The 11,906-nt window shown below is 42.1% G+C and overlaps 1 protein-coding gene across 1 annotated transcript; it reads right to left on the minus strand.

Annotated features, from left to right (window-relative positions):
• Positions 1 to 1,472: 1,472 nt before the first annotated feature.
• Positions 1,473 to 11,706, minus strand: cdc42ep1b (CDC42 effector protein (Rho GTPase binding) 1b). Its single transcript, XM_027032311.2, has 3 exons — positions 11,519 to 11,706; positions 5,301 to 6,369; positions 1,473 to 2,931 (listed from the first exon to the last, which is right to left on the minus strand). The coding sequence occupies exons 2-3, from the start codon at positions 5,746 to 5,748 to the stop codon at positions 2,324 to 2,326; spliced, it is 1,056 nt and encodes a 351-aa protein (XP_026888112.2). The 5' UTR covers positions 5,749 to 6,369; positions 11,519 to 11,706; the 3' UTR covers positions 1,473 to 2,323.
• Between the last annotated feature and the right edge of the window lie 200 nt (positions 11,707 to 11,906).

Genomic DNA, 11,906 nt, shown 5'->3' on the forward strand with positions numbered 1-11,906 from the left:
TACAAACTTACAGGTATACAGAGACAGGCTTTCAGAAACTAAACACATAAACACATAGATTCAAATAAACATGCAATGAACAGCAAATACAGGGCTCAAGACAGGGTTTAAATATATGAACGATATGAGGGACAGGTGTGGAAAAGCAAACGAGGGGCGGAGAAAACGAAACTATGGCATGGAACTAAAAAACACAAGCCAGGGAAATCATGGAACACAGATGGAAGATGGAAGGGACTAATCGTGACACATGAAGTATCTCTACTGCACACCCTCTAATCCCTCATCACAACAGTTGCTATTGTTGATGTATCCATATTGGCTCTGCTTACAAAGCATCGGTATTGTCACTATTGCACTTTGTCCATCTGAAGTTGCTGCATATGTGATGGCATCACTCCAACCACTGATATATCGCCTTGGTATTGCCCGCATATGATGCCTTATACTGGATTCTTAGACTGTCATTCACACGACACCTTATTTCATTGTACTTGAATCTTATTCTACTCCCTGTCATTCACACGACACCTCATACTGGAATCTTAGCCTGGTCAATGTCATTCAGTACGGCATCATTCAGACACATGTATGCATATCACATATTTCATGTATGCCTATATGCCAAAAGCCCTCTGCGGCTACTCGGTCTACTGCAGACTACACATCCCATAAACCTCCTGTATGGTCCCAGTCACCTGTTATAAACTCACCTGTGTCTTGTTCTTCTCAATATGTTCACCCAATATATATCCTATTGTCTCTATCTGTCATTGCAAAGTCTCGATTGCTAGCCTTGCATTTCTGTGTTGTAGTTTATTGTCTTGTTTCTATTTTGGATTATTGGATTATCTGCCTGTTTAGGATATTCTCTTGCCAATTCCCTTTGGACCTGTTTGCTCTGTGCCGCTAATTGTATTGACCCTTGTTTTTGAATTGCCCCTAATTAAACTGTAATTTTATACTGAATTTGTCTCTGTCTATTAAAAAAACTGACAATATGCACATATAGGCATATGCATATGAATGGCATCTGGGTTAGCATGTAGTGAGTGTGTGTGGATATTCGGTAGGTAGTGTTCTGAGTTAGTGTGTAGTGAGTGTGTGGATATTCGGTAGGTAGTGTTCTCGGTTAGTGTGTAGTGAGTGTGTGGATATTAGGGAGGTAGTGTTCTGGGTTAGTGTGTAGTGAGTGTGTGGATATTAGGGAGGTAGTGTTCTGGGTTAGTGTGTAGTGAGTGTGTGTGGATATTAGGGTGTTTGTGTGTGTTTGTGTGTGTGTGTGTGTGTGTGTGTGTGTGTGTGTGTGTGTGTGTGTGTGTGTGTGTGTGTATGGTGCCTTTGCTCTTAAACTGTACTTTCCCCACTTAATAAAGGTGGTGGCAGAATTACACTACCTAATTAAGTTCTAGCTTTATTACAGATTATGTCTTATACACACTCAGAGAGGAAATGCACTTGTAAACACATGCTTTTATATAATTTATATAAAACTCCTTTATATAATTCATTTATAAAGATCAACCCTCTCTCCCCCACTATATAACTTGTAATTGTGTAGTAGAGCTGTCTATAACCTGTTATATTATATATTATAGTAGAGCTCTCTATTACCTGCTGTATTATATACATTACATACATTATAGCTGTCTATAACTTGCTCACTGTAAGAAAACTGTACACCTGCACTTTCCAAAATGTTGTATTATCATAATATATATTTCTTTAAGTGCATCACAAATGTGTGGTTTATTTACATGGATGGTACTTATGCCACAAGTTATAAGAACATAATTAAGAATATTAAATACTATATGACATTGTAGTGAATGTTACAAAAGCCAGTGAAAACATTTTTGCGGGACTGCAGGTAACATAATACATTAGGGACAGTGATAGTGTGAGTTAAATACAGACAGTAGTGAACAGAATACATTAGGAACAGTGATAGTGAGAGTTCCATACTCAACACTGAACAGCTGCTGGGGGGTAGTCTTTACACAGAAACCATCTGAGATATCATAATGCTTCCCTGTTGAAGACTTGGAAAAACACAAAATAAAAAAAAAATGTAAGTGATGGTAAATGTTTTCATTCATTTCCTTATTTCCACTCTCTTCAGTGTGTTTGCAGAGGGTTGCATATCACGGTTAACTACTGTGCTTCTTAAAATCATCTTGTGGTGACATCAAACAAGTGTTTAGTTTTATCTAAGAAAAGACAGAAATAAGTTCAATAGAACCAGTGGACTTCTTTTCACCCTTTCCTCCAGGTTTAATGTATTGTACAGAAGGCTGTGTTTTTTAATACTTTTCCTCCATATTCAGACTTTGATTTCCTCCTCTTCTTCAGGGAAGGTGAATGGTGACCTCTGTCGCCCCTTTAAGATGCTACCTCCTCCATAATGACGTGCCAGTAAATCGGTTGCCTGCTGGAACCTCTCAGCTTCCATAATGGGCTCCACTCTCACTGGGGACCACAGAGAAGCATCTGGCATTGCCCTTTTAAGAGCAGCCCCATTCTCATCCCTCTCTGTGCGCTGCTGGACCCGGTCTGGGCTGCAAGAGCGCCCTCTGCTGTTAACACTGTCCATCTGCGGGCTAGAAGTTATAGAAGCAGCATGCAAGCACACATGCGAGCTCCCCTCCAGCATATCAAACAATGAGTTTGGCTCCTCCTCTTTCTCCTCCTCCTTCAGGTCCTGGTTGGTCCTGGTGAAGCTACATGAGCTGTCAATCAAACTCAGGAGCTCAGTCATGAGGGAAGGGCCAAGGTCGACGGTGAAGGAGGTGAGGGAATCGGAGCGTGCGAGGGGAAGATTGATGCCGTCTGGCAGAGAACCATGGTAATATTCAGTTAGTGGTGGTGATTCTGCCAAGTTCCTGTCATGGCGAGTCAGACGAGGCAACGTAACAAAGCCCGACTGGAGGCCTGGAGGAGAACAGAACCATTAAATCACAACAGAACCATGATGTTGTGGCATAGCCACTACATTACAGCAGAGTCATGAAATCACAGAATAGCTGTGATGTCACAGCAGAGCCATGATATCACAGCAGTTTCATGTCATTACAGCAAACACAGTAGCTCAAACATAGTAGTTCAAGCACAGCAGTTCAAACACAGTATCTCAAGCACAATAGTTCAAAATAGCTCAGGGAAAATTTAAGTTTCTTAACCAAAAGTGCCTCCAAATCATTAAAAAGTACATGGTGGAGTATGTAAAAAATACAGAATTCATCTGATGTCTTTTGAACATGTTTTTATCAGCATTAGTCACACAAGCAAATTAAGACATCATAGAGAAAAGCAAAGTTCTAAACCAAATTAAACCAAAGTTCTAATTATTATAATGATGTAATTATATTATAATGATGTAGTAATGTAATTATCATTTCCTTTGTACTACAACTGTGTAATCTTTGAATAACCCAATAAAATGTCCTCTTTGCTGGGCCACTGTCTGCACTGTGCCATGGTGTCCACAAGGTGGCAGTGGCAAACAGCTTTAGAAGTGCTGGGTGTCTTATGACATGGTCATTCCACTCATTCATTCAGATACATACACACACATTATGTATGAGCTCACTTTGGGAGCTACTGGGGACAATTTATGTGGCCCAGTGAGCACCTCGGGGCTAGGAAAGAGACAGTGAGAGACAAAGAGAGAAAGAGGGAGGGAGACAGAGAGAGATAGAGTGAGCCCGAGAGTGGCAGAGAGATGGAGTGAGACAGAGTGAGAGAGAAAAGAAGATGCGTTCACTGTATGACAGGTGAAACAGAGATACACTTCCTTCTTTACTGTAACAAATGTAAAAACATACATGACAATTTCACATTAAAAATAAAAAAAAACATAATCCATTTTAGTAATATGACCCAACATGAAAAATGACAAATCTTTCTTGGAGCAGGTCACACATCAAAGCTTGCTGCAAAATATGTCGCAACATGTCATCACCTAGTGATGTAGCTACAGATTAGCTGAGACAAGCTCTCCTCTCAACATTACTCCCCCAACACACACACACACAAAACACACCCCGACCCCTCCACACAGTCCTCTTTGCTAAACATTTACATAGTTTAATAGTTTACAATGTTTAAATAGTTACAATACCTTGCTAATGTCTTATTGACTTGTTAAAGTTACTATAAAACTGTTATCTGTTTTTTTTAATTTTTTTTTTATTACTATTATTGGTGATGGTGGTAGCGCTTTTATTATTATTATTATTATTAGTATTATTATTATTATTATTTAAAACAAATACACTGGACACACTGTAGGGGCAAAGATCATTAATAACCATTTAGGATCTGTGTTTGTAGCTCAGTGTTGTGCAAACCTACACAAACAATGCCAGTATGTGCTGTGTCACACACACTCACAACCACACACACACACACACTGCCAGTATTTGTTGTGCTATCTCACACACACACACACACACACACACTTAAACTGCCAGTATTTGTTGTGCTATCTTACACACACACACACACACACTTAAACTGCCAGTATTTGTTGTGCTATCTTACACACACAGACACACACACACACTTAAACTGCCAGTATTTGTTGTGCTATCTCACACACACACACACTCAAACTGTGCTTACACACTCTAAGCGCTTTCTTTTGGGGGGCTGAATTCTTTCAGCATTGGGTAAGTACTCTCAGGACAAGGGGGGAATTCCAGCCATTCTGAAATGAAAACTGAACACAAACACATTCAAGCTCATGTACAGAAACACCTGGTCAAATGCAAATCTTCACATCCTTATTATCGTAGCACCTTTCTCATACTCAAGGACATTTTACAGTGTCCTTGAGTATGAGATGAGACATATATATATATATATATATATATATATATATATATATATATATATATATATATATATATATATATAACCTGCACAGACACAAGGACAACATAGAAACGCCACCCAGATAGGGACACAAACCCAAGGCCCTGGTGCTGAGAGGCAACGTGTTAACCTCCGAGCCTCCATGCTGCCCATGCTCATTCAGTTATTCAGACAGAGGGGAGGAATGCCATGGCTGTCTGAGCCTCAGGCATTTGTGAGTCTATGTATGTGTGTTTGTGGCTATAATCGCACTCTGGTGTTGTCATAGTGATTAAAGATAACTCAGTAACAGGCAAAGTGTTCATTGCTTATCTGGAGACACAGTCAGAGGAGGTCCCCATCAGAGAGACCTAACCACAGATAACCACACAAACATGTGTGATATTTGGGTTTCCTGTCAGCTGACTTTTCTCTGTGTGCCTTACCGTAAGAGTAGAGTGGCTGTTCCGGAGAGCTGCTGGAGGTGGGGAACAGCGCCCCCTGTGTGTGGCCGTTGGGTGTGGTTAGGGACAGCTGTGGTAAGGAGATGGCATTCTTTATGATGGGTGATACGGGCGGAGGCGATGGGGACAGGTCATCTGACTCTCCTGTCAACCTGGCCTGGGGGTTCCTCCTAATATGCCGTAGTGTGCGTGAGAAAAAACCTGTCGCCTTGCAGCCGGAGCCCTCACCCTCAGCCCCTCCACCACCTCCATGGTTACTAAGAAACGAGGTGTCACCGAAGATATCGCCACCGTGCCCCACATGCATGGTGTGACGGAAGTCCCCGAGGGGCGGGCTGATCATGTCTGCTGAGAGCTCGCGCTTATAGTGCCGCTTGCCCTGAGTCGCCGGCACCAGGCCCTTAAAGTCTGCAAGCTTGCCCAGATTCATGGAGACAGAAAATAAGATCCCTTTCAGGCACGGATCCACAGGAGGTGGTCACAATCCCTTTAACTCCAAGAAAGAATTTGCAACGGAGGGTTAGAGTTTCCTGATATGAAAATATTCATAAAGTAAATGACCATAATATATCCTGAGGTCTGAGGTCTGACTTATATTAGCAGTAAAAATGTGCTGAAATGTGCTCATGCAGATGATAAAGAATCTCTCTGTGCTGTCTTTAATGTGCCTCAGACTGTGTAGCACAGTGTCTCGCCACACTGTCTTTAAGGTGCCTCATACTGTTTAGCACAGTGTCACTTCATGCTGTCTCCTCAGACCACTCTAACATTGTGAGTGTGTCTGACTGACCTAACACGTTCCTCTGGTGCCTGAAAAATTTAGTCCACAGTGGGTGAGGATCAGTCTGGTCTGTGTAGTCCACAGTGGGTGAGGATCAGTCTGTTCTGTGCTGCGAAGTGAAAACTCACTGCAGGAGTGTGTTTGGGGGTACGCAGTGATAGAGTGGATAGTCTTCTCTCTCTCAGATTTACCATCTGGCCGTCTGAAGATTCTCTGAGCAGTTTCTGCCGTGGTGCTGCTCGTGGGGGCCTGGCAGTGTTAGCAGGAAGTCTTGTAAGATGTGAGCAAAAAGAATACACAAAAGAATACATGTTATTTATTAGAACAGGCCAGTCACAGAGTTTGTTGGGCTGCACTAAACGTCATGACCCTCATTTCACCTCCACACTCCCCTGGACGTTTATGAACAACTCATTGAGGTTAATAGGCTGTTTGAAACAGCTCTTGACAGGCTGCACCCTAACCAATGCTACCACTCTCTCTTTCTGTGTCTCTCTCTGTCTCTCTCTCCATTTCTCTCTCTCTCTCTCTGTCCCTCTCTCCATCTCTCTCTCTCTCTGTCTCTCTCTCTGTCTCTCTTTCTATCTTTCTCTGTCTCACTCTCCCTGTGTGTGTGTGTCTCTCTCTCTCTCTCTCTCTCTCTCTCTCTCTCTCTCTCTCCACCAGTGTGTTTTTACCTATTCAGCACGCTGGTGGCATGATCAAACCTGCTGATACACTCTACCCTTGTTAACACACAAACACAAGTACACACATGTTTGTCTGCATTATTATTAGTGTAATAACTTGACCAACCTCCTTTGGTCTTCTCAGATATGATGCCTAGATGTGATGTTTCTGCAGATGTTATGCAACAAATCCCTTGTAGTGATTCCCAGCACAACTTTAACAGTGGTGATACTGTGTGTAAGTGCAGTGTATAAGTGCATTGTGTAAAGGCTGTGTGTAAGTACTGTGTTTAGGTGCAGTGTGTAAGTGCAGTTTGTAAGGGCTGTGTGTAAGTATTGTGTTTAGGTGCTGTGTGTAAGGGCTGTGTGTAAGTGTAGTGTATAAGTGCAGTATGTAAGGGCTGTGTGTAAGTACTGTTTGTAACTGCAGTGTGTAAGGGCTGTGTGTAAGTACTGTGTATAACTGCAGTGTGTAAGGGCTGTGTGTAAGTACTGTGTGTAACTGCAGTGTATAAGTGCAGTGTGTAAGTGCAGTGTGTAAGGGCTGTGTGTAAGTACTGTTTGTAACTGCAGTGTGTAAGGGCTGTGTGTAAGTACTGTGTATAACTGCAGTGTGTAAGGGCTGTGTGTAAGTACTGTGTGTAACTGCAGTGTATAAGTGCAGTGTGTAAGTGCAGTGTGTAAGGGCTGTGTGTAAGTACTGTTTGTAACTGCAGTGTATAAGTGCATTGTATAAAGGTTGTGTGTAAGGGCTGTGTGTAAGTACTGTGTTTAGGTGCAGTGTGTAAGGGCTGTGTGTAAGTGTAGTGTATAAGTGCAGTGTGTAAGGGCTGTGTGCATGTACTGTGTGTAACTGCAGTGTATAACTGCAGTGTGTAAGGGCTGTGTGTAAGTACTGTGTGTAACTGCAATGTTTAACTGCAGTGTGTAAGGGCTGTGTGTTTCATTTCCTCCAACACTATTCACCTCTTGCTTCTTTTATAGCAGGATGGACTCTCTCACAGTTTCTGATACAGTGTCTCTGTGCCTTGATTCCTGAGGATTTATTCTCTATCAGTCTATCAGCTCTGCCTTTCTCTGTCTCTCTCTGTTTTCTTCTTTCTCTGTCTCTCTCAACCCATCTCTCTCTCTCTCCCTCTGCAACAGTGGTGTGTGTTTCTCTCGACCAGGATGGAACTGTGGTGGGTTTTTCTCTCAGGGAATGTGAGGACGGACTGTAATCTCTGTCTATCTGCTGTCACCGTCTCACAGGGCTTCATAACAGAGGGTTCTGCTGAGATTGGCCTGACTGACCTGGATTAGCCAGATTATTGCTCCCTCTCTTGTTCTGTCTGTCACTTTACTTTAATCCATTTATGCCTTCAATCCACTACTCTCCTTCAGTACCCTACCATCTAGCTGGCCTCTTGCGGGGGAGTTAGAGTAGACTAGTCATATCCAGCTCCAACATCAGTCAGCATTCTGACCTAAACTAAACCCATTGATTACTTCATAATAAATATGATGTTCCAAATCTACAATCACATGACTTTTAAATGAGTGAATACACACACACACATAAGCCTGAACGCACACATTCTCACTCTCCTGCCAAGGCAGTGATCTCACTAATCTAATATGGTGGAGGACAGAAGAATAGGAAGATTAGTATCACTGAGAGGCAGTGTGATAGAGAAATAGAGGGATGCACTGGTGGAGTATTGGTGTGATGGAAGGATGGATGGATGAAGGGATGAAGTGGTTTGTTGCAGAGATGGAGGGACAGAGAGATGGTGATGTTGGTGTGATGAAGAGATGGATGTGGAGTGATCAACAGGTCTGGAGAATTCCAGAACATTTAGCATTTTTAGGAAGGCCCAGTGAACACACAGACATTTTAGGAAGAGATGATGAATGATTCTGTCCTCTGTTTCAACTGCCTGTCTGTAAACAGCTTCAGTGGGGTAAAGTCCTTTGTACTCTGCTCACAACCCCCAGTAAAGCCTGACCAGCAATAAAGCAAACTAATAATAATATCTCTCATATCCTACACACATGCATAGATATGACCATGCAAAGCTGCTTTGCATGAATGGCTTCAAGCAGGGTGTCAATACCACACACACACACACACACACAAACACACACATAAACTTGTATAAACAAATGCATGCAGCCCAGGTATGTGGAGCTGTGTCACACATCATGAGTTTAACAGTACCACCAGTCTATAGACCCACCCACAAACAATTTGATTTCCTTTCCAGCATGGAAGGAACAAGAGTAATGAGAACAATGTTTGAGACAGAGAGAGAGAAAGAAAGAGAGAGAGAGAAAAGGATGCTATTGGACCACCTGTACAACCACCTCCATAAAGGGAGTGCTGTGTCTGATTACAAACAAACTCTGCTCAGTCAAGCCTGTTTTTCCCTTTGCTCTTGTATCTGTTCCATGTTTGCCAGTGTGTTGTGTATCTGTTCCATGTTTGCCAGTGTGCTGTGTATCTGTTCCATGCTTGGCTGTTCCAGCAGGCTGGTGTATTTGGGTTGGAGTTGCTCTCTGTCAAAAATACACCAAAATCATGCAACGTGGCACCACCCAGCATAGTTGTGTGTGTGTGTGTGTGTGTGTGTGTGTGTGTGTGTGTGTGTGTGTGTGTGTGTGTTATGCATTTAAATCTCTCAATATAGAACACCCATTTGGAGATCTCTCTGTGACAAATCTTTTAAAGATTTTTTTCTGTTATTTTTCTTTAAAAAGTCCCACAACAAACTAAGAGTTCCCCTAAGAGTTCAATACTACTGTGGTTCAATGACCACAGTGACACAGTAATCTCTCTCTCTCTCTCTCTCTCTCTCTCTCTCTCTCTCTCTCTCTCTCTCTCTCTCTCTCTGTCTCTCTCTCTCTCTCTCTCTGTGTCAAGGAAGTTTTTCTAAATGTCAAAAGCCCATTAATTATTATACAGTGTTTTTAATTATTTTAGTGTTTTCTGCTAAAATTACAGTGAACGGTACTAAAGTCAGTTAACCATACATGTAGAAGTTCAAGCACTGTGTGTATGCATGGGGGGGGGGGGGGGGGGGGGGGGGGAATGCAGAGAGTGAAGAGAGAGTGAATAATGTGGGTTGAGCCCTTCTCTGTGTGAGGATAGACAGCTGGAGAATTGGGGAAACGCAGAAACACACGCACATGCACACCCACATACAAACACACACACACATACACACACACACACACACAAAGCCATGGCAGCACAAACCACAGGGTAGACTAGGTTTTCGGTTCCCATCACCTCTAAAATCAGAGTCACATCAGTTACTCTGGACTGGTTACACCACTGACTCCACACCAGTTGTTCTGGACCATCAACATCAATGATATTCTGACAGAATTAGGTTTCTAGTGGGGTGTTTCTCAGTGACATCAGAGACATGCCTCTTACAGAGAGAATCAATCACAAACAGATACGTGGCTCTCATAGACAGAATCAGTCAACATCAGATACATGCCCTCTGTGAATTATTACCCAGAAGGTCAAGGTTTGATCCAGCAGGTCATATGTGTCGCTGATTATTACTGGATCATACAGGCACAGAAAGAAAGCTTTTTAAAAAAAAAGTTGGTTTTTTTTCCATTATTCAAAATATTTTTTACATATAGTAAATTTTTAGTCATAAGAAATAAACAAAACAATGTAAATACAGAAAGAAATTATGATTAGGCTAATTGTCTTATGCTGGTTCAGAGCTTGTCTTTCTTTTTGCACATGCTGACAAACCCCATGGCTGAAAAGATATTTCTAGCAATTTCTGCTCATGAGCAGATGCCACTGGAATAAATCACAGTTGTCACTGTATACTTGGGTCTAGCATGTGGCAAATATATGACTGAAGGAGGCAGGTGATGAGCACATCAAACTTGCTGAAGGTCTCTGCACAGGCGGAGGGATAGACATGAGCATAGGTACAGATACAGGCAGAGGGACAGTAAGAGGTAGAGGAACAAAGCACAATCACAGGGCTGCTCAGAACTGCTGGAGGCATGAAAAACCTCTGCATGTGGTTGCGACACATCTGTCTGAGCCACACTGTTTTACATATGCATAATAATCACAATCCAATTTATCCATTATACTCCATCACAATCCAAGTACACAGTCCAAGTTTTTGATCACAGTCAAATACAGTACATCATAATCAATCCATCACAGTATATCACAATCCCTCGCAATCCATCACAACCACAGTCCATCACTGTGCGAATTCTGCTCTGTTTGTTTAGCACGAAAACCGAAATTAAGCACTACAGTACGGTGCATCACCAGAACGTTCTATACAAATAGCAACCCCTCGCCCCTACCGTCACGAATCTCTCTCTCTCTCTCTCTCTCTCTCTCTCTCTCTCTCGCTTTCAGCATAATAGTTATCCTCATCCTGACCAAAATCTAAATAAATTAATACACGAATAAGCGCATGCGTCTGCCAGGTATTTTTGTTCACAACCCAGTGTATTATATATATGGAGATATATCACACAATTCTCCAGAAGTAGCCAAGATCAGTAACGGCTTTCCACGGACGCACACACATTTTTTTTTCCACAGAGGGCTTCTACAACTGAATTTAGATACGACACCACTATGTATTTCCTAATCCGTGTGTAAATATAGTTCACTCATCATTTCGCTATTTACTTAGCTATCGTCAATATCGCTATAAATAATAAGTACAATAAGTATAAATCACAATTCCAAACGCCCTAGAAAAACTTACCAGTAAAAAAAAAAAGGCAATAAAAACACGAAACTAAAAAACGGTCTTCTTCTGGGTGTGAGTAAAAGCAGTTTCGGGCGTGCTCATAACTCGCAGTTGAAGTTGAGCAGAGCAATGCGCTGTACGTTTGTGTGTCGAGACGCGGGGACGACGGTAGAGGGGTGGGCGGCAGCGAGTCTTAGCGTGCGAAGGAACCGGAACTGCACTGACCGTCGAGAAGCTTTAACTGTAATTGCTTTTGGATATGTACATCAAATGTTTTGTTTTCAGTAATTATTTTCCAAGGGCTGCTGGCTTTTTTTCAGACAACTATAATTATTCATAAACATAACCTAATACGACACACTAATAGACAGTGCAACACGCTGTTAAAGACGTATTAAGAAAT

This window comes from Electrophorus electricus, chromosome 4, assembly GCF_013358815.1.
Source record: "Electrophorus electricus isolate fEleEle1 chromosome 4, fEleEle1.pri, whole genome shotgun sequence".
Lineage (NCBI taxonomy): Eukaryota > Metazoa > Chordata > Actinopteri > Gymnotiformes > Gymnotidae > Electrophorus > Electrophorus electricus.

Coding starts and splice junctions, on each gene's coding strand:
- cdc42ep1b (XM_027032311.2), bottom strand. CDS start 5,748: ATGAATCTGGGCAAGCTTGCAGACTTTAAGGGCCTGGTGCCGGCGACT. Junction 2,932..5,300: donor ACAGCCACTCTACTCTTACG/GTAAGGCACACA, acceptor GTTCTCCTCCAG/GCCTCCAGTCGGGCTTTGTT.